The sequence below is a fragment of the Pristiophorus japonicus genome, chromosome 12 (assembly GCF_044704955.1).
Source record: "Pristiophorus japonicus isolate sPriJap1 chromosome 12, sPriJap1.hap1, whole genome shotgun sequence".
Taxonomy (NCBI): Eukaryota; Metazoa; Chordata; class Chondrichthyes; family Pristiophoridae; genus Pristiophorus; species Pristiophorus japonicus.
This window is the reverse complement of record NC_091988.1, coordinates 70,569,932-70,596,921: the sequence shown is the minus strand read 5'-3', so window position 1 is coordinate 70,596,921 and position 26,990 is coordinate 70,569,932. Positions and strand designations below refer to the sequence as shown.

Here is a 26,990-nt window from a genome sequence, read left to right as displayed (position 1 = left end):
CTTGACAAATCTTCTGGAATTTTTTGAGGATGTTTCCAGTAGAGTGGACAAGGGAGAACCAATTGATGTGGTGTATTTGGACTTTCAGAAGGCTTTCGACAAGGTCCCACACAAGAGATTAATGTGCAAAGTTAAAGCACATGGGATTGGGGGTAGTGTGCTGATGTGGATTGAGAACTGGTTGTCAGACAGGAAGCAAAGAGCAGGAGTAAATGGGTACTTTTCAGAAGGGCAGGCAGTGACTAGTGGGGTACCGCAAGGTTCTGTGCTGGGGCCCCAGCTGTTTACATTGTACATTAATGATTTGATAAAGGGGATTAAAGTAGTATCTGCAAATTTGCGGATGACACTATGTTGGGCGGCAGCGTGAGCTGCGAGGAGGATGCTATGAGGCTGCAGAGTGACTTGGATAGGTTAGGTTAGTGGGCAAATGCATGGCAGATGAAGTATAATGTGGATAAATGTGAGGTTATCCACTTTGGTGGTAAAAACAGAGAGACAGACTATTATCTGAATGGTGACAGATTAGAAAAAGGGGAGGTGCAACGAGACCTGGGTGTCATGGTACATCAGTCATTGAAGGTTGGCATGCAGGTACAGCAGGCGGTTAAGAAAGCAAATGGCATGTTGGCTTTCATAGCGAGGAGATTTGAGTACAGGGGCAGGGAGGTGTTACTACAGTTGTAAAGGACCTTGGTGAGGCCACACCTAGAGTATTGTGTACAGTTTTGCTCTCCTAACTTGAGGAAGGACATTCTTGCTATTGAGGGAGTGCAGCGAAGGTTCACCAGACCCGGGATGGCGGGACTGACATATCAAGAAAGACTGGATCAACTGGGCTTGTAGTCACTGGAGTTCAGAAGAATGAGAGGGGATCTCATAGAAGCGTTTAAAATTCTGACCGGTTTAGACAGGTTAGATGCAGGAAGAATGTTCCCAATGTTGGGGAAGTCCAGAACCAGGGGTCACAGTCTGAGAATAAGGGGTAAGCCATTCAGGACCGAGATGAGGAGGAACTTCTTCACCCAGAGAGTGGTGAACCTGTGAAATTCTCTACCACAGAAAGTTGTTGAGGCCAATTCACTAAATATATTCAAAAAGGTGTTAGATGTCGTCCTTATTACTAGTGGAATCAAGGGGTATGGCGAGAAAGCAGGAATGGGATACTGAAGTTGCATGTTCAGCCATTAACTCATTGAATGGCAGTGCAGGCTCGAAGGGCCAAATGGCCTACTCCTGCACCTATTTTCTATGTTTCTATGTTTTCTATTTTCTATGTAAATAGTTGGGGTCCCAGCATTGATCCCTGCGGCATCCCACTAGTTACTGATTGACAACTCGAGAATAATGAACCATTTATTCCGACTCTCTGTTTTCTGTTAGTTAGTCAATCCTACATAAGAACATAAGAAATAGGAGCAAGAGTAGGCCATACGGCCCCTCGAGCTTGCTCCGCCATTTAATACGATCATGGCTGATCCGATCATGGACTCAGGTTAAGAAACTGTCTATCTCTATCTTAAATTTATTCAATAACCCAACTTCTACAGCTCTCAGAGGCAGCGAATTCCACAGATTTACAACCCTCTGAGAGAAGAAATTCTTCCTCATCTCAGTTTTAAATGAACGGCCCGTTATTCTAAGATTATGCCCTCTAGTTCTAGTCTCCCCTGTCAGCGGAAACATCCTCTCTGCAGCCACCTTGTCAAGCCCCCTCATAATCTTATACGTTTCGTTAAGATCACCTCTCATTCTTCTGAATTTGAATGAGTAGAGGCTTAACCTACTCAACCTTTCCTCATAAGTCAACCCCCTCATCTCCAGAATCAACCTAGTGAACCTTCTCTGATCGGATCAGCCATGATCGTATTAAATGGCGGAGCAAGCTCGAGGGGCCGTATGGCCTACTCTTGCTCCTATTTCTTATGTTCTTATGTAGGATTGACTAACTAACAGAAAACAGAGAGTCGGAATAAATGGTTCATTATTCTCGAGTTGTCAATCAGTATCTAGTGGGATGCCGCAGGGATCAATGCTGGGACCCCAACTATTTACATAGAAAATAGAAAACATAGAAACATAGAAAATAGGTGCAGGAGTAGGCCATTTGGCCCTTCGAGCCTGCACTGCCATTCAATGAGTTAATGGCTGAACATGCAACTTCAGTATCCCATTCCTGCTTTCTCGCCATACCCCTTGATTCCACTAGTAATAAGGACTACATCTAACTCCTTTTTGAATATATTTTGAATGTATATCTTTTCTTAAATATGGAAACCAAAATTGGATGCAGTATTCCAGGTGTGGCCTCATCAATACCCTGTATAATTGTAGCAAGACTTCCTTGCTTTTATACTCAATCCCCTTTGCAATAAAGGCCAATGGAATCTTGCTGTACCTGCAAACTAACCTTTTGTGTTTCATGCACAAGTACCCCCAGGTTCCACTGTAGTGCAGCACTTTGCAATTTTTCTCCATTTAAATAATAACTTGCTCTTTGATTTTTCTGCCAAAATGCATGACCTCACACTTTCCAACTTTAAACCCCATCTGCCAAATTTTTGCCCACTCACTTCGCCTGTCTATTTCCTTTTGCAGATTTTTTGTGTCCTCCTCACACATTGCTTTTCCTCCCATCTTTGTATCATCAGCAAACTTGGCTACGTTACACTCGGTCCCTTCTTCCAAGTCATTAATATAGATTGTAAATAGTTGGTATCCCAGCACTGATCCCTGCGGCACCCCACTATTTACTGATTGCCAACCTGAGAATGAACCATTTATCCCAACTCTCAGTCTTCTGCTAGTAAGCCTCTATCCATGCTAATATATTACCCCCAACCCTGTGAACTTTTATCTTGTGCAGTAACCTTTTATGTGGCACCTTGTCAAATGCCTTCTGGAAGTCCAAATACACCACATCCACTGGTTCCCCTTTATCCACCCTGTTCATTACATCCTCAAAGAATTCCAGCAAATTTGTCAAACATGACTTACCCTTCATAAATCCATGCTGACTCTGACTAACTGAACGATGCTTTTCCAAACGTCCTATTACTGCTTCTTTAATAATGGACTCCAACATTTTCCCAATGACAGATGTTAGGCTAACTTAATACCCTTTGGTTATCAAAAATCTATCAATCTCAGATTTAAAATGAACAATTCACCCAGCATCAATTGCCATTTGCAGAAGAGAGTTCCAAACTTCTACCATCCTTTGTGTGCAGAAAAGTTTCCTAACTTCACATCTGAAAGGTCTGGCTCTAATTTTTGGACTATGCCCCCCAGTCCTAGAATCCTCAACCAGCAGAAATAGTTTCTCTCTATTTACCCTGTTCCCTTAATATCTTGGAAACTTCGACCAAATCACCTCTTAATATTCTAAATTCCAAGGAATACACCCCTAGTTTGTGTAATGCTAGTGATGCCCACATCCCAAACATGGATTAAGTGCTTGGCGACGACACGTTTGGGTCTCAGGAACCTGAAGAATGAAGAAGAAAGAGATGACTGAGGGGTTGGGAAGAGTCGAGGAACCAAAGACTGGAAAGGGGGTTCAAGAAGTTCAAGGAAGCATTGAGAAAACAGCGATAGGTGGGGAGAGAGTTAAACAGGGTTTGAAACCACCCTGAGACACCAAAACATCCTTGTAGGACATTGAGAAATGAAGATGAGACTACGGCAGGAAATTCATTGAGTATATTCGAGGCTGAGATCGATAGACATTTATACTCTAAGGGAATCGAGGGATATGGGGATCGTGCGGGAAAGTGGAGTTGAGGTAGAAGATCAGCCATGATCTCATTGGATGGAGGAGCAGGCTCGAGGGGCTTAATGACCTACTCCTGCTCCTAATTTTTATGTTCCTAAATCAAACAAGATCTACCACCATTTATAAGAACATAAGAATTAGGAGCAGGAGTAGGCCATTCGGCCCCTCGAGCCTGCTCCTCCATCCAATGAGATCATGGCTGATCTTCTACCTCAACTCCACTTTCCTGCACTATCCCCCTATCCCTCCATTCCCTTAATATCCAAAAACCTATCAATCTCTTTTTGAATATACTCAACGACTGAGCCTCCATAGTCTCTGGGGTAGAGAATTCCAAAGATTCACCACCCTCTGAGTGAAGAAGTTTCTCCTCATCTCAGTCCTAAATGGCCAGCGCCTTATTCTGAGACTGTGACCCCTGGTTCTAGACTCCCCAGCCAGGGGAAACATCCTCCCTGCATCTACCCTGTCAAGCCCTGTAAGAATTGTGTATGTTTCAATGAGATCACCTCTCATTCTTCTAAACTCTAGTGAATATAGGCCAAGTCTACTCAATCTCTCCTCATAGGACAATATAACATTAATTCAACTGTGACCAAGAAATCTAAGATTACTTTGAAGGAAGGTTTTATGATATAAATTTGATACCTTGAAATAGGCTGCAGGCCAACCTAAAAGAATGTTTTTTATTGTATAGTGGTATTTTATTGCAATGCAGGCTGGGAGTCCCTGCCGAGCAGCCCCTTCTCAGTCAGAGTTTCGAGAAGACCGATTACAGATGTTGGTATCGTGAGGTAAAAGTTAACAGCTTATGCGGTGACCAGAGTCTCTCACAAAACGAGTAGTGTAGAGGGCTTGACAGGCTGGATGCTGAGAGGCTGTTTCCCCTGGCACTCCTGCCTGGCCTCCTACTCTCCACCCTCCATAAACTTGAGGTCATCCAAAACTTAGCTGCACGTGTCATAACTCGCACCAAGTCCCACTCACCCATCACCCCCTGTGTTCGCTACCCGTGTCATAACTCGCACCAAGTCCCACTCACTCATCAACCCCTGTGCTCGCTGCCCCGTGTCCTAACTCGCACCAAGTCCCACTCACCCATCACCCTCGTGCTCGCTGCCCCGTGTCCTAACTCGCACCAAGTCCCACTCACCCATCACCCTCGTGCTCGCTACACGTGTCCTAACTCGCACCAAGTCCCGCTCACCTATTACCCTCTGTGCTCACTGCCCCGTGTCTTAACTCGCACCATGTCCCACTCACCCAGCACCCCCGTGCTCGCTACCCGTGTCATAACTCGCACCAAGTCTTGCTCACCCATCACCCCCTGTGCTCGCTGCCCCATGTCCTAACACACACCAAATCCCACTCACCCATCACCCCCTGTGCTCACTAACCGTGTCCGAACTCGCACCATGTCCCACTCACCCATCACCCCAGTGCTCGCTACCCGTGTCATAACTCGCACCAAGTTCCACTCACCCATCACCCCGTGCTCGCTACCCGTGTCCTAACTCGCAGCAAGTCCCGCTCACCCATCACCCCCTGTGCTCGCTGCCCCGTGTCCTAACACACACCAAATCCCTCTCACTCATCACCCCCTGTGCTCACTAACCGTGTCCGAACTCGCACAAAATCCCACTCACCCATCACCCCCGTGCTCGCTGCCCGTGTCCTAACTCGCATCAAGTTCCACTCACCCATCACCCCTGTGCTCACTAACCGTGTCCGAACTCGCATAAAGTCCCACTCACCCATCACTACCCATGTCCTAACTCGCACCAAGTCCCATTCACCCATCAACCCCATGCTCGCTACCCGTGTCCTAACTCGCACAAAGTCCCACTCACTCATCACCCCCTGTGCTCGCTGCCCCGTGTCCTAATGCGCAGCAAGTCCCATTCACCCATCACTCCCTGTGCTCGCTGCCCGTGTCCTAACTCGCACCAAGTCCCACTCACCCATCACCCCTGTGCTCGCTGACCTACATTGTCTTCCGGTTAAGCAACACCTCCATTTCAAAATTCTCATCCTTGTTTTCCAATCCCTCCATGGCTTCGCCCCTCCCTATCTCTGTAATCTTCTCCAACACTACAACCCCCCGAGATAGCTGCGCTCTTCTAATTCTGGCCTCCTGCGCATCACAGATTTTCATCGCTCCACCATTAGCGGCCGTGCCTTCAGTTACATAAGATCATAAGAACATAAGAAATAGGAACAGGAGTAGGCCATACGGTCCTTCGAGCCTGCTCCGCCATTCAATAAGATCATGGCTGATCTGATCATGGGCTCAGGTCCACTTCCCCGCCCACTCCCCTTAACCCCTTATTCCCTTATCGTTCAAGAAACTGTCTATTTCTGTCTTAAATTTATTCAATGACCCAGCTTCCACAGCTCTCTGAGGCAGTAAATTCCACAGATTTACAACCCTCTGAGAGAAGAAATTCCTCCTCATCTCTGTTTTAAATAGGCGGCCACTTATTCTAAGATCATGCCCTCTAGTTCTAGTCTCCCCATCAGTGGAAACATCCTCTCCGCATCCACCTTGTCAAGCCCCCTCATAATCTTATACGTTTCGATAAGATCACCTCTCATTCTTCTGAATTCCAATGAGTAGAGGCTCAACCTACTCAACCATTCCTCATAAGTCAACCCCCTCATCCCTGGAATCAACCTAGTGAACCTTCTCTGAACTGCCTGCAAAGCAAGTATATCTTTTTGTAAATATGGAAACTAAAACTGCACTCAGTATTCTAGGTGTGGCCTCACCAATATAACTGTAGCAAGACTTCCCTGCTTTTATACTCCATCCCCTTTGCAATAAAGGCCAAGATACCATTGGCCTTCCTGATCCCTTGCTGTACCTGCATACTATATTTTTGTGTTTCTTGTACAAGTGGGCCCTAAGCTCTGGAATTCCCTCCCTAAACCTCTCCACCTCTTTCTCCTCCTTTAAGACGATCCTTAAAACCTACCTCTTTGACCTGTCCTAATATCTCCTTATATGGCTCGGTGTCAAATTGTGTTTGATAATCGCTCTTGTGAAACGCCTTGGGATGTTATACTATGTTACTATGTGAAAGGCACTATATAAATGCAAGTTGTTGTGGAGACTCTAGAATGAGGGGACACAGTCTCAGGATAAAGGGTCGGCCATTTAAGACGGAGATGAGGAGGAATTTCTTCACTCAGAGGGTTGTGAATCTTTGGAACTCTCTGCCTCAGGGGGCTGTGGATGCTGGATCATTGAGTATATTCAAGGCCTTGGAACTGGCCTGGAGATGACGAAGGTTGAACAAGTTCCCACTGGTTCTTTAGTTTAGTTCCACTCCAGCGGGGAGCTTGTTGAATGTGAGGTGGAGCATTGCAGCGAGGAAGATCGAAAAGAGGGTTGGTGCGATGACGCAGCCCTGCTTGACCCCAGTCCGGTCGTGGATTGGGTCTATGGTGAATCAGTTGGTCAGGATCACGGCCTGCATGTCGTCGTGGAGCAGGTGGAGGATGGTGAAAAACTTTTGGGGGCAGCCGAAACAGAGGAGGACGCTCCATAATCCCTCGCAGTTTACAGTGTCAAAGGCCTTTGTAAGGTCAAAGAAGGCCATGTATAAGGGTTGGTGCTGTTCCCTGCATTTCTCTTGCAGTTGTCGCGCCATGAAGATCATGTTCGTTGTACCATGTAGCGGTCAGAATCTGCATTGTGATTCTGGGAGGAGCTCTTCAGCCACAGGGAGAAGACGGTTGAGGAGGATTCTAGCGATGACACAAGTCTCCCAAAGCACGCACTCTACTCGGAACTCCTACATGGCAAGCAAGCCTCAGGTGGACAGAGGGAACATTTCAAGGGACACTCTCAAAGCCTCCTTGATAAAGTGCAACATTCCCACTGACACGTGGGAGTCCCTGGCCCAAGACCACCCAAAGTGGAGGAAGAGCATCCAGGAAGAGCATCCTCGAGTCTCGTCGCCGAGAGTGTTATATATGTGGACTTGTATTTACTCTGTACAGCCATCAGAGGGCTCATTCCCTGGAGTCCCAAGGGATCCCATAATCCCTTGGGAGCACAGGTATTTAAGAAGGCTTCACAGGTTGGAGAGGCACTCTGGAGACCTGCAATAAAAGACTAAGGTCACATGTTACTTTGAGCTCACAGTATTCAGTCTGACTCTTTCTCCATACACAACAGAGAGCATGCAGAAAACAAGCGCAGGCAGCGGAAGGAGTGTGCGGCAAACCAGACTCCCTACCCACCCTTTCCTTCAACGACTGTCTGCCCCACCTGTGACAGAGACAGTAATTCCCGTATTGGACTGTTCAGTCACCTGAGAACTCACTTTTAGAATGGAAGCAAGTCTTCCTCGATTTCGAGGGGCTGCCTTTGATGATGATGATGATACTCAAGGCTGAGATCGATAGATATTTGGACACCTGGGAAATCGAGGGATATGGGGATCAGGCAGGAAAGTGGAATTGAGGTCGAAGATCAGCCATGATCTTATTGAATGGTGGAGCAGGCTCGAGGGGCTAAATGGCCGACTCCTGCTCCTATTTCTTATGTTCTAGTTCATGCTGTCACTTCTCCACGTTTTGTTATTCTCTGAGGGGGGGGGACAGGTGATAAATAGAGAGTACGTATGTAGGGGGAGAAATTCAGGTACGGCGGTGCGAACGACTCCCATGAAATTCCGCGGGACTTTAACGGCGGCGGTAACCGGCAGCGACCCGCTCGCGGTGACGACGTCATCACCGTGTGCAGTGACCCGTTTTCGCCCTGGAGCGAAAATTAGGTAACGTCCCCTGGAGCTGCGCGGGGCGATGCCCGTGACAGGTTCAGGGGGCGTGGGGGCGTGTACCGGGCTGTAGGCCGCTCGCGGGGTGAAATTTAAAGGGGAGGTGGCGATTTTAAAAATAAATTGTCCAACTTACTGGCCTGCTGGATGTTGCACCACGGGTTCCGTGCTACCATCTTACAGCCCGGCGCCCGCTCCGCTTGTGTGCCAGGCTGAAGCCACGGCACCCCGCTCCCCCGTGGTCCAGGAATGGAGCCGTTTCTCCGCCGCAGAATCGGCAGCTTGGCCCTCCCCTTTAATGAAGGGGTGAGCGCTGTTTACGCGGGGCGCTCCTCGCTGAACCCTTCCGCCTCGCTCACTCCCCACAGAGTGAGTGGAGCGAGTTATTTTGCTCTCGGGGGTGGTAACCCAAATTTAGGTCGTGGCGCGGGACTTCCGCGCCTGGCACAGGAACTCTTGCCCTGTGACTGTCACCGCCCCGAACACAATCCCCCCTCCGCGCTTTCCCCCCACCAAGGCCTTTTTTTTTAAGGGAAAGGACTAATCTTAAACAGACATGTAAACAGATTGGATTAAATCGGTGTCCAGGGTCAGCGCTGATAGCTTTCTGACTTGCCCAGCAAGAGCAGTGGGAGGACTTTCTGCCGCAGGCCTCAGCTTCCAGTCCTGAATTATATTCGGCTTCTGTCTAATCAAACCGCAGCACCATTTTAATTATTTGAAAAGTTTTATTTTCAGACTCTCTTTCTGTACCTGTTTGGGTCGCCAATTCTGATTGGCCATATCCCTGTGGGTTTCATCACATGACCTCCCGCCTCCACCCGCCCCACCCGGTCAAACAGCCTGTTTTCAGCATCTCCAATATTTTTATAAATAATAAACAACATTTTTCAAACGAATGAAAACAATTTTATAATGGCCCCTGTGATTTTGCTCCCGGGTTTTTGCTCACAGCGGTTTAATCATTAATTCCTTGAGGCTCCAGAGTGACCCTGGTGTGTGTGCGGCGCTATATAGGATGATGGAAAGCCTGTGGCCTACTGGGCCATGACCTACCCCGAGGCCTATGCTGGGGTCTGTAACCCTTCTACTGGTTGCCATGAGTAGCACAACACGGGCTCGCCATCCACTGTCCCTCCAAACATTACTCTGTCGGTCCCCTCACTCCGCGGGTCGACACTGAGTCAGTCGGGTCTTGGTCACCTCACTGCAGCAACACAACTGAGACTGAGACCTTTCCAAAATGGCAGCATTGTTCCTTTACATGCTTGCCCCACTGCTCTGTACGGCACCATCCGGGTTGGAGAAATGCTATTCCTCACTGTGCATTCACTCTGTCTCTGTGTCGCTGACATATTGCTCCGCCTCTGACCCTCTCCCCTCCCATCAGACACTCTCCTTCCCCGGACAGTCCCCCGCCTCCCGACATTCCCCGTCCCCCGGACATTCCCCTCCCGCCCCGACACTCCCCGTCCCCCGGACATTCCCCTCCCCCCCCGACACTCCCCGTCCCCCGGACATTCCCCCCGCCCCCCGATACTCCCCGTCCCCCGGACATTCCCCCCCCCAGACACTCCCCGTCCCCTGTTCATGCCACCCCCCACCTCCCGGACTCTCCCAGTCCCCTGGACATTCGCCCCCCCCCTCCCGTCCCAACACTCACTGTCTGTTGGACATTTGCCCCCCCCACCCCCCTCCCCCCCCCCCGACACTCCCCGTCCCCCGGACATTCCCCCCGCCCCCGATACTCCCTGTCCCCCGGACATTCCCCCCCCTAGACACTCCCCGTCCCCTGTTCATGCCCCCCCCCACCCTCCGGACTCTCCCAGTCCCCTGGACATTCGCCCCCCCCCCCACCCCAACACTCACTGTCCCCTGGACATTCTCCCCCCCACCACCTCCCCCCCCCCCCCCGACACTCCCTGTCCCCCGGACATTAGATTTTTTCAATCAATCAGCACATTGATACAGCACAAAAAGGGACCATTCAGCAGATCGAGCCTGTGGCGGCTCTTTGAAAGAACTATTAAATTATTCCCACTCCCCCTGCTCTTTCTCCATAACCATGCAAATGTTTCCCCTCCCAGTATTTATCCAATTCCCTTTGGAAAGTTACTATTGAATCTGCTCCCACCGCCCTTTCAAGCAGCGCGTTCCAGATCACAACAACTCGCTGTGTGAAATATTCTCCTCATCTCCCCCTCTGGTTCTTTTGCCAATTATTTTAAATCTGTGTCCTCTGGTTACCCACCCTCCTGCCACTGGAAACAGTTTCTCCTTATTTACTCTATCAAAACGTCTTGTGATTTTGAACACCGCAATTAAATCTCCCCTTAACCGTCTCTGCTCTGAGGAGAACATTCCCAGCTTCTCCAGTTGCTCCACATCACTGAAGTCCCTCATCCCTGGAACCATTCCGATAAATCTCCTCCGCACTCTCTCCAAGGCCTTCACATCCTTCCTACAGAGCGGTGCCCAGAATTGTCCACAATGCTCCATCTGGGGCCTAACCAGAGTTTTATAAAGGTTTATTATAACCTCCTTGCTGTTGTACTCTGCGCTTCTATTAATAAAACCAAGGATCCTGTATGCTTTTTAACAGCATTCTCAACCTGCCCTGCCACCTTCAACGATTTGTGTGCATACACCCCCAGATCTCTCTGTTCCTGCACCCCCTTTAAAATTGTACCATTGTGTTTATATTGCCTCTCCTTGTTCTTCCTACCAAAATGTACCACTTCACAATTCTCCGCATTGTGTCAGCTGTGGCTCAGTGGGTAGCACACTTGCCTCTGAATCAGGAAGTTGTGGGTTCAGGTCCCACTCCAGGGACTTGAGCACATAAATCTAGGCTGACAGTGCTAGCAAAGTGCTGAGGGAGTGCTGCACTGTCAGAGGTGATGTCTTTTAGATAAGACGTTAAACCGAGGCCCCGTCTGCTCTCTTAGGTGGAAAAGATCCCATGGCACTATTGGAAGAAGAGTAAGGGAGTTATCCCTGGTGTCTTCCCCTGCTCCTCTTTGAAATAGTGCAATGGGATCTTTCATGTCCACTTTGCAGTCATCTGGAGTCAGAGGCAATGGTCGATGGACAGGCTTGTGAACGAAGACAAGTCACAGGGCAAGGGGAGGAGCTGGGCTTCAGGTCCTGAGTAACTCCAGCCAGCGAGAGTTAGTTGGAATTTTTGGGGCTGGAGTGGGGAACATCAGCAATGAAAAGGAAAGGAAATGCATTTATCTCTGTGGCTGCCTGCGGAGGGTGAATATGACTGTTCTGGTGAAAGTATTTATTTTTTGATCTACTAGGTTGCCCTGAGAAATGCCTTGCGCTATTTGCCTCCGGACCTGCACAGCACCCTGGCCCCAGAATTCGCCAACGAGCTCAGGGAGTTTGGTCACATCTACATGTACAGGTTTTGCCCGCAGATTAACATGCGGTAAGTTGGTGAGATATCGCAGCACCTCAACCATATCCAAAACACATGAATTGATGTCTTTCACACCACCATTGGCAGCCGTGGCTTCAGCTGCCTGGGTCCTAAGCTCAGGAACTCCCTTCCTAAACCTCTCCACCTCTCTCCCCTCAATTAAGATGCTCCTTAAAACCTTCCTCATTGACTAAGCTTTTGGTCACCCGTCTTTATGTGGCTCAGTATCATATTTTGTCTGATTTACGCTCCTGTGAAGCGCCTTGGGACAATTTATCCATCCCTCCTATTTCTCATCTACATGTTGCCCCTTGGCGATATCATCCGGAAACACAGCATCAGTTTCCACATGTTCGCTGAGACACCCAGCTCTATCTCACCACCATTTCTCTCGTCCCTCCACGGTCTCTAACTTGTCAGACTGATTGTCCGATATCCAGTTCTGGATGAGCAGAAATGTTCTCCAATTAAATATTGGGAAGACCGAAGCCATTGTTTTCGGCCCCCGCCACAAACTGCGTTCCCTAGCCCCCGACTCCATCCCTCTCCCCAACTTCTATCTGAGGCTGAACCAAACTGTTCACAACCTTGGTGCCATATTTGACTCTGAAATGAGCTTCTGACCACATATCCGCAACATAACTAAAACCACCTATTTCCACCTCCGTAACATCGCCCGTCTCCACCCTTGCCTCAGCTCATCCGTTGCTGAAAACCTCATCTATGCCTTTGTTGCCACTTGGCTTGACTATTTCAATGCACTCCTGGCTGGCCTCCCACGTTCTAACCGCCATAAACTTAAACTCTTCCAAATCTCTGCTCTCCATATCCTAACTCGCACCAAGTCCCACTCACCTATCACCCCTGTGCTCGCTGAACTACATTGGCTCCCGGTCCAGCAACGCCTCGATTTTAAAATTCTCAGCTTGGTTTTTAAATCCTTCCATGGCCTTGCCCCTCCCTATCTCTGTAACCTCCTCCAGCCCCACAACCCCCCGAGATGTCAAAATTCCTCTAATTCTGCCCTGTTGAGCATCCCTGATTATAATCGCTCCACCATTGGTTGCCATGCCTACAGCTGCCTGGGCCCCAAACTCTGGAACTCCCTCCCTAAACCTCTCCACCTCTCTACCTCTCTTTCCTACTTTACGATGCTCCTTAAAACCTGCCTCTTTGACCAAACCTGTCCTAATATCCCCTTATGTGGCTCGGTGTCAAATTTTGTCTCATAACACTCCTGTGAAGCGCCTTGGAACGTTTCACTACGTTAAAGGCGCTATATAAATGCCAGTTGTTATTGTGCACCAGCATGCTGTGGTCTCTCTAAGTGACATTGTCTATTGACAGCTGACTGGCTCTGAATTGATCACCATTGTGTGTTCTGGGCCCACACCCACTGCGTACTGGGTAGCAACAGCCCTTAACTGATTAAGTTAACTATGTTAAAGAAGTTTGCAGATGACACTAAAATAGGCTTTGTGGTTGATAATGAAGAAGAAAGCTGCGGACCGTAGGAAGATATCAATGAACTGGTCAGATGGGCAGAACAGTGGCAACTGGAATTCAATCCGGATAAATGTGAGGCAATGCATTTGGGGAGGGCTAACAAGGCAAAGGAATACACATTAAATGGTAGGACATTGAAAAGTGTAGAGGAACAAAGGGACCTTGGAGTACAGGTCCACAGATCCCTGAATGTGATATATTCACAGAGCACAGCACACACAGCTTCCTAACATGGCAGGCAGCTCTTTCGGAAGTCTCTGGAATGGTGCCTGGGCTGTTTATTATTAACCCTGCACTTGCAGTACACAATACGTCCACATCCACAGTGTGGAGCTACAAACATTACAAGCTTACAGACATTACATTGTTGTTGTACCTAAGTCCGATGGTAAGGTAAGATTGTGTGGTGATTATAAAGTAACCGTAAACCAGGATCTAGAGGGTAATGTCCCCAATACATTGACAAATATAGAAGATTTGTTCACAACACTGACAGGTGGTCAGATCTTCTCAAAACTGGATCTTACGAATTCCTACTTACAGCTTGAACTAGATGAGGAGTCCAAGTCATGTTTGACTATAAATACTCATCTAGGCCTATATCAATTTAATAGGCTACCGTTTGGAGTGTCTTCTGCCCCTGCCATATTCCAAGGGGTGGTGAACCAGATTTTGCAAGGTATTGAAGGGGCAGTATGTTATTTAGATGACATACTAATTTCAGTACCAAATAGGCAAATTCATAATAACATATTGAATGAAGTCCTCAAACGGCTAGAGAAGCACAGAGTATGAGTGTCTGCTCGTAAGTGTAAGTTATTTAAAAACTCAGTGGAGTACTTAGGGTACAAAGTAGACAAAGATGGTTTGCATCCAACCATGGAAAAATTGGATGCGATCAGAAATGCACCCATTCCCAGGAATGTCACTGAACTTCGTTCATTCTTGGGTCTTTTGAACTATTATGGGAAGTTCCTACCAAATTTGGCTACAGTATTACATCCACTGAATGAACTTTTGAAAAAACAGGTCCATTGGAAGTGGTCAAAAGAATGCGATATAGCATTCAAGGAGTATAAAAGCAAATTGATAGAGAGCACCATGTTAGTTCATTATGACATATCTAAGGAGATTAAGCTAGCATGTGATGCCTCTCTGTATGGAGTTGGGGCAGTAATCTCTCATGTATTAAGTAGTGGGGAGGAGAGACCAATTGCTTTTGCTTCACGCACTATCAGTGCCAGTGAGAATAATTATGCACAAATTGAAAGGGAAGCTTTGGCATTAATTTTTGGGGTCAAGAAGTTTCACAAATACTTGTATGGTCGTAAGTTTACCATTGTTCCGGACCATAAGCCCCTGACAGCAATCCTCCATCCAAAGTCCCCAGTTCCAACATTAGCTGCAGCCCGAATGCAGAGATGGGCTTTGATTTTGTCAGCATATACATATGATATTGAAAACAGACGATCAGCTGATCACAGTAATGCTGATGCAATGTCTAGATTGCCTTTCCCATCGCAAGTTACACCCGATAGGGAAGAATTGGAGGCAGTTCATAGAAGGTTCACTAGATTGATTCCGGAGATGAGGGGCTTGACTTATGAAGATTGGGCCTATACTCATTGGAGTACAGAAGAATGAGAGGTGATCTTAACAAAACATGTAAGGTAATGAGGGGGCTCGACAAAGTGGATGCAGAGAGGATGTTTCCATTCATAGGGGCAACTAAAACTAGGGGGCATAGTTTCAGAATAAGGAGTTGCCCATTTAAAACTGAGATGAAGAGGAATTTCTTCTCTCAGAGGGTCGTAAATCTGTGGAATTCTCTGCCCCAGAGAGCTGTGGTGGCTGGGTAATTGAATATATTTAAGGCGGTGATTTTTGAGTGACAAGGGAGTAAAGGGTTATGGGGAGCGGGCAGGGAAGTGGAGCTGAGTCCATGATCAGATCAGTCATGATCTTATTGACTGGCAGAGCAGGCTCGAGGGGCCAAATGGCCGACTCCTGCTCCTAATTCTTATGTTCTTATGATAGATTTTTGGATATTAAATGAATCAAGGGATATGGGGATCGGGCAGGAAAATGAAGTTGAGGTGGAAGATCAGCCATGATCTTATTAAATGGCGGAGCAGGCTCGAGGGAGCAAATGGCCGACTCTTGCTCCTATTTCTTATGTTCTTATGTAAATTCTCCTCCTCTCCCCCTCTGGTTCTTTTGCCAATTACCTTCAATCTGTTCCCTCTGGTTACCGCCCTTCCTGCCACAGGAAACAGTGTCTCCTTATTTACTCTATCAAAACCCTTCATCATTTTGAACACCTCTAACCTTCTCTGCTCTAAGGGGAACAACCCCAGCTTCATTAGTCTCTCCACATCATAGAATCATAGAAATTTACAGCACGGAATGAGGCCATTTCGGCCCATCGTGTCCGCGTCGGCCAACAAGAGGCTACCCAGCCTAATCCCACTTTCCAGCTCTAAGTCCGTAGCCCTGCAGGTTACAGCACTTCAATTGCACATCGAAGTACTTTTTAAATGTGGTAACTTTCTGCCTCCACCATCCTTTCAGGCAGTGAGTTCCAGACCCCCACCGCCCTCTGGATGAAGAAATTTCCCTCAAATCCCCTCTAAACCTCCCCTCAATTACTTTAAATCTATGCCCCCTGGTTGTTGAACCCTTTGCTAAGGGAAACAGGTCCTTCCTATCCACTCTATCCAGGCTCATCATAATTTTATACACCTCAAGGAGGTCTCCCCTCAGCCTCTTCTGTTCCAAGGAAAACAAACCCAGCCTATCCAATCTGTCCTCATAGCTAAGATTCTCCACTCCCAGCAACATCCTCCTAAATCTGCTCCGTAGTGCAATCACATCTTTCCTGTGTGGGCTTTCAAAATCTGTGATGCTGTGAAACTAAAAACAGTGGGTTAGGTAGGGAAGCATATTTAGTTCAAAAAGTGCAAGTAAGTTAAATAGGGAGTAAAATCAGGGTTGACGGAATAATTCTTTTGTTCTAATATTGTGGATACTTTTGATCAAGGTTGATATCCCAGTAATAAATCTTTTTGCTGGTGTTTGAGGTGATTTAAAAAAATTATTTCTCAGGATGTGGGCGTCGCTGGTAAGGCTGGCATTTTTTTTTAAAAATTCGTAGCCAATCTTTCCAATTCTTTGTCAAATCACAAACGCCAGAGGTCACCTTGCACACATCAAGGATCACTCTGCGCCAATGCTCTTAGCCAAAAGGCCTAGAGCCACTGCACCGTTCCTGGAAGTACTGCAATACCAGGTTCGTGCCATTGAGGTGGATGGGTCAGGCCCCCCACACACCTCCGTGGAGGTGGATGGGTCATTTATTGCCCATCCCTAGTTGCCCTTGAGAAGGTGGTGGTGAGCCGCAGCCTTGAACCGCTGCAGTCCGTGTGGTGAAAGTACTCCCACAGTGCTGTTAGGGAGGGAGATCCTGGATTTCGACCCAGTGATGATGAAGGAACGGCCGATATATTTCCAAGTCAGCATGTTGTGTGACTTGGAGGGGAACGTGGAGCTGGTGGTGTTCCCATGCGCCTGCTGCCCTTGTCCTTCTAGGCGGTAGAGGTCGCGGGTTTGGCGAGTTGTTGCAGTGCATCTTGTAGATGGTACACACTGCAGCCACGGTGCGTTGGTGGGGGAGGGAGTGAATGTTTTAACAAGGGGATGGGATTTATGACTGTAATATTAGCATTTGTTTCAGTGTCAGAGCGATTGAGCTGAAAGCAAACAAAACCAGACGGCCCAGAGAGACGGGAATATTCCTTGATCTTGCGGACAGAGTAAGGGTTCCATTCCTGCAGGTGGGTTGTGCAAACACTGGGGGCAGTTAATAAACATATTTTATTTCTGTTTCCTGCAGAGCTTACCCGATCAGCGAGTATCCGAGCAGGACGAAGGCAGGCGCAGCAATCATGCACATGATCATGAATAACTTGGACCCACATGTAGCCCAGGTAAGCTCGCAATCACCCTCTCTCCAATAGACCACCATGCTTTAGATATCATGTAACAAAGCGTGTCCAACATTCGTGCGACCCCGGGGGGGCTGCACCTGAACTTTAAACCCGAGTTCCCTTTCATTTCCAGATACCACACGGTTGGTAGAACTTGCATTTATATAGCGCCTTTCACCACTTCAAAATGTCCCAAATGTCTCACAGCCAAAGAAGTACTTTTGGAGTGTAGTCACTGTTGTAATGTGGGAAATGCGGCAGCCAATTTGTGCACAGCAAGCTCCCACAAACAGCAATGTGATAAATTACCATGTGATCTGCTTTTAGGTGTTGGTTGAGAGATAAATATTGACCACAGGAAAACAGGAGAACCCCTGTTGCTCTTCGAATAGTGACCATGGGATCTTTTACCTGAGAGAGTAGACGGGGCCTCGGTTTAATGTTTCATCTGAAAGATGCCACCTCCAACAGTGCAGCGCTCCCTCAGTTATCATAGGCAATCCCTCGAAATTGAGGAAGATTTACTTATGCTCTAAAAGTGAGTTCTCAGGTGACTGTACAATCCAATATGGGAATCACAGTCTCTGTCAGAAGTGGGACAGACAGCGGTTGAAGGAAAGGGTGGGTGGGACTGGTTTGCCGCACGCTCCTTCCGCTGCCTGCACTTGTTTTCTGCATGCTCTTGGCGACAAGACTCGAGGTGCTCAGTGACCTCCCGGATGCCCTTCCTCCACTTAGGTCTTTGGCCAGGGATTCCCAGGTGTCGGTGGGGATGTTGCACTTTATCAAGGAGGCCTCTCTCAGTACTGCTTCTCTGACAGTGCATCACTCCCTGAGTAATGCCCCTCCGACTGTGCGCTACTCCCTCAGTACTGCCCCTCCGACAGTGCGGTGCTCCCTCAGTACTATCCCTCCGATAGTGCGGCGCTCCCTCAGTACTGCCCCTCCGACAATGTGGTGCTCCCTCAGTACTGAACTCCAACAGTGCAGCGCTCCCTCAGTACTGCCCCTCCGACAATGCGGTGCTCCCTCAATACTCCCCCTCTGACGATGCAGTGCTCCCTCAGTACTGCCCCTCCGACAATGCAGTGCTCCCTCAGTACTGCCCCTCTGACAGTGCAGCACTCCCTCAGTACTGCCCCTCCGACAATGCGGTGCTCCCTCAGTACTGCCCCTCCGACAGTTCAGCGCTCCCTCAGTACTGCCCCTCTGACAGTGCAGTGCTCCCTCAGTACTGCACTGGGTATGTCAGCCTGCATTTTGTGCTCATGTCTCTGCAGTTGGGTTTGAACCAACGACGTTGTCTGAGGTATTGCCCTGTCTGGTGGACGTAAGAGAGCCCAGAGCCCTTGGCTTAGGAGGAGGGCCAATCACATGCGGGTGCATCAATTTCAGAGCACAACAGGTTTGTGCTCCATTGCTGACACTCACTATGAGGCCTGTCCTCCGATACCTTGTGTGTGATAACTGCTGGCTGTTCCAGCATCACAGACAAGCCCAATCCTATTAAAAGAAATTTACAGGGCAAAATTCTCGGTTGTTGACCAGTCACTCCAAGAGGTCAGTGTGTCGCGTTGAGGATCGGGGACCTGGGCTGATTGTTCGCTCTCTCACTGAGTCCAAAGGTCGGTCTAGCTCCTATCCCTACCGAGAACAGCTGACTTGGCACAGGCCAAGGATCGATCCCGCGAGTCCCATTCTCTGTCTGCTACATTCTGAAAGGCTTTGTCCCAAAGGGTACCAGGAATTCTCGGTGACGTTTTAATATTTCTGTTTTAGTTTCCCCAGGAGCTCGTGACGTATGGAGGGAATGGACAAGTGTTTAGTAACTGGGCCCAGGTAAGTCAGCTGTCGGTGATGGAGAGTGTTCATACACAGCCGTGGGATTACACGGCCCATATATCCCACGTCCGGATATATTTGTTGTCAGGGTGATACCTGGACGTCAAGGCTTAAGTTACAGGTGAGATTGCACAAACTAAAGTTGTATCCCCTGGAATTTAGAAGATTAAGGCGTGATCTGATCGAAGTTTTCATGATACTGAGGGGAACAGATAGGGTAGATAGAGAGAAACTATTTCCGCAGTTTGGGGATTCTAGGACCAGGGGCATAGTCTAAAAATTAGAGCCAGACCTTTCAGGAGTGAAATTAGGAAACACTTCTACACACAAAGGGTGGTAGAAGTTTGGAATTCTCTTCCACAAATGGCAATTGATGCTGGGTCAATTATTAATTTTAAATCTGAGATTGATAGTGTTATGTTTAGAATAACTCCACAAGACTGTGTTGTAAGCTCAAACTGTTGTGACCTTGGTCTCTTTATTGTAACTCCAGAGTGAGGAAGCAGCATGGTAGTCTGCCTTTTATACCTGCTTGCCCAGGGTGTGCAGGTGACCCTTGGGTCTCCCACAGGTGCGCCCCCGTGGCAAGTCTTACACACTAGTAAAGTTTACATACATAACATCACTTCCCCCCTCAAAGTCTTAGATACCAGTTATTTACAAGTTGAGGCGATCCGGGGTTCTACATTCCCGGATTGATCGCCTGAGTTGAAGTCCTGGTATGGGTGAGTCGGTCAAATCATTGCTGCTGCAGTGTGGCTGGTCTGATCGGACTGTCGGGTATGGTGGGTTCATCCTCGTGGTTGACCGTGAGGTCGGTTGCTGGTTGGGTGTGTGTAGGTGGATCAATGATGGTTATGTCCTCTTCAAACTGTTCTTGGTTGTCAGTGAACCACAATTTGGTCTGATCCAAATGCTTTCTGCACTTCTGTCCATTCAAAAGTTTGACAACAAACACTCTATTCCCCTCCTTGGCTAAAACAGTGCCAGCAACCCATTTGGGACCATGACCGTAATTAAGAACAAACACAGGGTCATTAACCTCAATATCACGTGATACAGCCAATACATGTTATGCTGGTGACACCGGGTTTCTACATGACCATTGAGATCCGGGTGGACTTAAGGAGAGCCCTCTTCATTAACAATTCTGCAGAGGTAACACCAGTAAGCGAGTGGAGTCGCGTCCGGTAGCTGAGCAGAACCCGAGATAACCGGGTCTGCAGGGAACCGTCCGTCACGCGTTTCAAGCTCTGCTTGATAGTTTGGACTGCCCGTTCCGCTTGACCACTGGATGCGGGTTTAAATGGGGCAGACCTGACATGCTTGATGCCATTGCGGGTCATGAACTCGTTGAACATGGTCCACTGTCACTAATAAGGACGTCGGGCAAACCATCGGTGGCGAACATGGCCCGAAGGCTTTCAATAGTGGCAGTGGACGTACATGATGACATTATTATACATTCAATCCATTTAGATTAAGCGTCCACTGCTACGAGGAACATCTTTCCTAGAAAGGGGTCAATGAAATCCACGTGGACCCTGGACCACAGTTTGGAGGGCCATGACCACAGACTCAGTGGGGCCTCCCTTGGTGCATTGCTTAACTATGAGCAAGTGTTACATCTGTGTACGCATGACTCCAATTCCAAGTCAATGCCGGGCCACCAAATGTGCAACCTGGCGATAGCCTTCATCATGACTATGCCTGGGTGGGTACTGTGTAGGTCGCGTATAAACATTTCCCTCCCTTTCTTTGGCAAAACCACGTGATTCCCCCATAGGAGACAATCCGAATGGATGGACATTTCATCCTTGCGGCGGTAAAACGGCTTAATTTCGTCTTGCATTTCTCTGGGAACAGCCGACCAGCTCCCATTGAGGACGCAGCTTTTTACTAGTGATAGCACGGGGTCTTGGCTAGTCCAGGTCCTGATCTGGCGAGCCGTGATGGGTGACCTCTCGCTCTCAAAAACATCCATGACCAGAAGCAAGTCTGCAGGTTGCGCCATTTCCACCCCGGTGGTGGGCAATGGTAGCCGACTGAGGGCATCAGCACAGTTCTCAGTGCCTGGTCTGCGGCAGATTATATAGTCATACGCAGATAATGTTAGTGCCCATCTTTGGATGCAGGACGAAGCATTGGTGTTATTACATTTGCTTTCTAAGAACAGCGAAATGAGCAGTTTGTGGTCGGTTTCGAGCTCGAATCATAGAAACATAGAAACATAGAAAATAGGTGCAGGAGTAGGCCATTTGGCCCTTCGAGCCTGCACCACCATTCAATAAAATCATGGCTGATCATTCCCTCAGTATCCCTTCCCTGCTTTCACTCCATACCCCTTGATCCCCTTAGCCGTAGGGGCCATATCTAACTCCCTCTTGAATATATCCAATGAACTGGCATCAACAACTCTCTGCGGCAGGGAATTCCACAGGTTAACAACTCTCTGAGTGAAGAAGTTTCTCCTCATCTCAGTCCTAAATGGCCTACCCCTTATCCTAAGACTGTGTCCCCTGGTTCTGAACTTCCCCAACATCGGGAACAATCTACCGCATCTAATCTGTCCCGTCCCGTCAGAATCTTGTATGTTTCTATGAGATCCTCTCTCATCCTTCTAAACTCCAGTGTATAAAGGCCCAGTTGATCCAGTCTCTCCTCATATGTCAGTCCAGCCATCCCGGGAATCAGTCTGGTGAACCTTCGCTGCACTCCCTCAATAGCAAGAATGTCCTTCCTCAAATTAGGAGACCAAAAATGAACACAATATTCCAGGTGAGGCCTCACCAAGGCCCTGTACAACTGCAGTAAGACCTCCCTGCCCCTATACTCAAATCCCCTAGCTATGAAAGCAACATGCCATTTGCCTTCTTTACCACCTGCTGTACCTGTATGCCAACTTTCAATGACTGATGAACCATGACACCCAGGTCTCGTTGCACCTCCCCTTTTCCTAATCTGCCACCATTCAGATAATATTCTGTCTTTGCATTTTTGCCCCCAAAGTGGATAACCTCACATTTATCCACATTATACTGCATCTGCCATGCATTTGTCCACTCAGCTAACCTGTCCAAGTCACCCTGCAGCCTCTTAGCATCCCCCTCAAAGCTCACACCACCACCCAGTTTAGTGTCATCTGCAAATTCGGAGATATTACACTCAATTCCTTCATCCAAATCATTGATGTATATTGTAAAGAGCTGGGGTCCCAGCACTGAGCCTTGCGGCACTCCACTAGTCACTGTCTGCCATTCTGAAAAGGACCTGTTTATCCCGACTCTCTGCTTCCTGTCTGCCAACCAGTTCTCTATCCATGTCAGTACATTACCCCCAATACCATGTGCTTTGATTTTGCATACCAATCTCTTGTGTGGAACCTTGTCAAAAGCCTTTTGACAGTCCAAATACACCACATCCACTGGTTCTCATTTGTCCACTCTACTAGTTACATCCTCAAAAAATTCCAGAAAATTTGTCAAGCATGATTTCCCCTTCATAAATCCATGCTGACTTGGACCGATCCTGTCACTGCTTTCCAAATGCGCTGCTATTTCAACCTTAATAATTGATTCCAACATTTTCCCCACCACTGATGTCAGGCTAACTGGTCTATACTTACCCGTTTTCTCTCTCCCTCCCTTTTTAAAAAGTGGTGTTACATTAGTTATCCTCCAGTCCATCGGAACTGATCCAGAGTCGATAGACTGTTGGAAAATGATCACCAATGCATCCACTATTTCTAGGGCCACTTCCTTAAGTACTCTGGGATGCAGACTATCAGACCCCGGGGATTTATTGGCCTTCAATCCCATCAATTTCCCTAACACGATTTTCTGCCTAATAAGTATATCCTTCAATTCCTCCTTCTCACTAGACCCTCGGTCCCCTAGTACCTCCGGAAGGTTATTTGTGTCTTCCTTCGTGAAGACAGAATCAAAGTATTTGTTCAATTGGTCTGCCATTTCTTTGTTCCCCATTATAAATTCACCTGAATCTGACTGTAAGGGACCTAAGTTTGTCTTCACTAATCTTTTTCTCTTCACATATCTATAGAAGCTGTTGCAGTCAGTTTTTATGTTCCCGGCAAGCTTCTTCTTGTACTCTATTTCCCCCTCTTAATTAAACCCTTTGTCCTCCTCTGCTGAATTCTAAATTTCTCACAGTCCTCAGGCTTGCTGCTTTTTCTCGCTAATTTATATGCTTCTTCCTTGGATTTAACACTATCCTTAATTTCCCTTGTTAGCCACAGTTGAGCCACCTTCCTCATTTTATTTTTACTCCAGACAGGGATGTACAATTGCTGAAGTTCATCCATGTGATCTTTAAATATTTGCAATTGCCTATCCACAGTCAACCCTTTAAGTATCATTTGCCAGTCTATTCTAGCCAATTCGTGCTTCAAACCGTCGAAGTTATCTTTCCTTAAGTTCAGGACCCTAGTTTCTGAATTAACTGTGTCACTCTCCATCCTAATAAAGAATTCTACCATGTTATGGTCACTCTTCCCCAAGGGGTCTCGCACAACAAGATTGCGAATTAGTCCTTTCTCATTACACATCACCCAGTCTAGGATGGCCAGCTCCCTGGTTGGTTCCTCGACATATTGGTCTAGAAAACCATCTCTAATACACTTCAGGAAATCCTCCTCCACTGCTTTGCTACCAGTTTGGTTAGCCCAATCAATATGTAGATTAAAGTCATCCATAATAACTGCTGTACCTTTATTGCATGCACCCCTAATTTCTTGTTTGATGCTGTCCCCAACCTTACTACTGGTGTTTGGTGGTCTGTACACAACTCCCACTAGCGTTTTCTGCCCCTTGGTATTCCGTAGCTCCACCCATCCAAGCTAATGTCCTTCCTTACTGTTGTGTTAATTTCCTCATGAACCAGTAACGCTACCCCACCTACTTTTCCTTTCTGTCTATCCTTCCTGAATGTTGAATACCCCTGGATGTTGAGTTCCCAGCCTTGGTCACCCTGGAGCCATGTCTCCCTGATGTCAATTACATCATATCCGTTAACTGCTATCTGCGCAGTTAATTCGTCCACCTTATTCCGAATACTCCTCGCATCGAGGCACAGAGCCTTCAGGCTTGCCTTTCAAACACACTTTGCCCCTTTAAAATTTTGCTGTACTGTAGCCCTTTTTGCTTTTTGCTTTGGGTTTCTCTGCCCTCCACTTTTACTTTTCTTCTTTCTATCTTTTGCTTCTGCCCCCATTCTACTTCCCTCTGTCTCCCTGCACAGGTTCCCATCCCCTTGCCATATTAGTTTAACTCCTCCCCAACAGCACTAGCAAACACTTCCCCTAGGACATTGATTCCGGTCCTGCCCAAGTGCAGTCCATCCAGTTTGTACTCGTCCCACCTCCCCCAGAACCGGTTCCAATGTCCCAGGAATTTGAATCCCTCCCTTCTGCACCACTCCTCAAGCCACGTATTCATCTGAGCGATCTTGCGATTCCTACTCTGACTAGTACGTGGTACTGGTAGCAATCCTGAGATTACTACTTTTGAGGTCCTACTTTTTAATTTAGCTCCTAGCTCCCTAAATTCATCTTGTAGGACCTTATCCCGTTTTTTACCTATATCGTTGGTACCTATATGCACCACGACAACTGGATGTTCACCCTCCATTTTCAGAATGCCCTGCACCCGTTCCGAGACATCCTTAACCCTTGCACCAGGGAGGCAACATACCATCCTGGAGTCTCGGTTGCGGCCGCAGAAACGCCTATCTATTCCCCTTACAATTGAATCCCCTATTACGATTGCTCTCCTACTCTTTTTCCTGCCCTCCTGTGCAGCAGAGCCACCCATGGTGCCATGAACTTGGCTGCTGCTGCCCTCCCCTGATGAGTCATCACCCTCAACAGTACCCAAAGCGGTGTATCTGTTTTGCAGGGGGATGACCGGATGAATAGGTATTGGTGCATTTTATTAACCCCGTATACGCATGCTAATGCTTCTTTTTCAACCATACTGTAGGCTCTTTCAGTCTTAGATAAACTTCTGGACGCATAGGCAACCGGCTGCAGTTTGTCTGACACATTGGCTTACTGTAACACACAACCGACCCCATACGAAGATGCATCACAAGCTAGTACTAAACGTTTACCCGGGTCATACAACACAAGTAACTTGTTGGAACATAGCAGGTTTCTGGCCTTATTAAAGGCTGTCTCTTGAGATTTACCCCAAACCCAGTCGTCACCCTTGCGTAGCAATAAATGCAAGGGTTCCAGCAAAGTGCTCAACCCCCGTAGAAAGTTACCAAAATAGCTGAGGAGTCCCAGGAACGAACGCAGCTCCGTCACATTCTGTGGTCTGGGTGCATTCTTGATGGCCTCTGTGCGTCTGATGCCGTCTGCCGCAAGCTTTCTCCCCAAAAATTCGACCTCTGGCGCCAGGAAAACACACTTGGAATGTTTCAGCCTGAGTCCCACTCTGTCCAGTCGCTTTAGAACCTCTTCCAGGTTGTGCAAATGTTCGGTGGTGTTGCGATCAGTGATCAGGATGTTGTCTTGAAACACCACGGTGCGCGGAACCGATTTCAGCAGACTCTCCATGTTCCTCTGGAAGATGGCCGCAGCCAAGCGAATCCCAAAAGGGCATCTGTGGTATATGAACAGTCCTTTGTGCGTGTTGATGCACGTCAATTTTTTCGAAGGTCCAGCCAGCTCCTGTGTCATGTAAGCAGAGGTTAGATCCAGCTTGGTGATTGACTTCCCCCCTGCTAGCATTGCGAACAGGTCATCCACTTTGGGTAGTGGGTACTGGTCCTGTAATGAGACTTAGTTGATCGTTACCTTGTAGTCCCCGTAGATTCTGACCGTCCCATCACTTTTCAATACTGGAACAATTGGACTGGCCCACTTGTTGAACTCGACTGGCGATATGATTCCCTCTCGTTGAAGTCTGTCCAGCTCGATCTCGACTTTCTCTCGCATCATATCCGCTCAGGCCTTGTAATGAATGGGCCATGCATCAGGGACTAGATGGATCTGCACCTTGAGGCCTGTGAAGCTGCTGATGCCTGGCTCAAATAACGACGGGAATTTGTTTAGCACTTGGACGCATCGAGGCGTCATCCACCGAAGACAGTGCTTTGAGGTCGTCCCAGTTCCATCGGATCTTTCCTAGCCAGCTTCTGCCGAATAGCGTTGGGCCATGGCCTGGTTACAATCCATAGTGGTAAATCATGCACAGTTCCATCGTACGGTATCTTCACTGTCGCACTGCCAATGACTGGTATGAGCTCTTTGGTGTAAGTGCGCAGCTTTATGTGAATCGGCCTTTGTGCCTTGTTGCCCCACAGTTTCTCAAAAGCCTTCTGGCTCATAATTGACTGACTCGCACCCGTGTCTAATTTCATGGAAACTGGAATGCCATTTAATTTGACTTTCAGCATTATCGGAGGGCTTGTGGTGGTGAAGGTGTGTGCCCCATACACTTCCTCTTCAGCCTCGGGTTGAGTTGCCTCTCTTACTTGTTCAGCGTGATCCGCGCCGGATCGGTCATCTTCTGCCGACTCTGCCACGTGGTGAGTCGCAGCACGTTTACACATTCGCTGGAGGTGCCCCATTGTCCCACAGCCCTTGCACACGTAGTGCTTGAATCGACATTAATCGATGATTACCCCCTCAGTGCCAACATGGT

General features: G+C 47.9%; 1 protein-coding gene across 1 annotated transcript in view; it reads left to right on the top strand.

The window, feature by feature from the left end:
• The window catches only part of uroc1 (urocanate hydratase 1), a 136,950-nt gene that overhangs the window by 9,201 nt on the left and 100,759 nt on the right, over positions 1-26,990 (top strand). Inside the window, exons 2-4 of the mRNA XM_070894933.1 lie at positions 11,868-11,998; positions 17,388-17,481; positions 19,261-19,320. Coding sequence (XP_070751034.1) covers positions 11,868-11,998; positions 17,388-17,481; positions 19,261-19,320 — 285 coding nt within the window. The remainder of the gene's footprint in view (positions 1-11,867; positions 11,999-17,387; positions 17,482-19,260; positions 19,321-26,990) is intronic.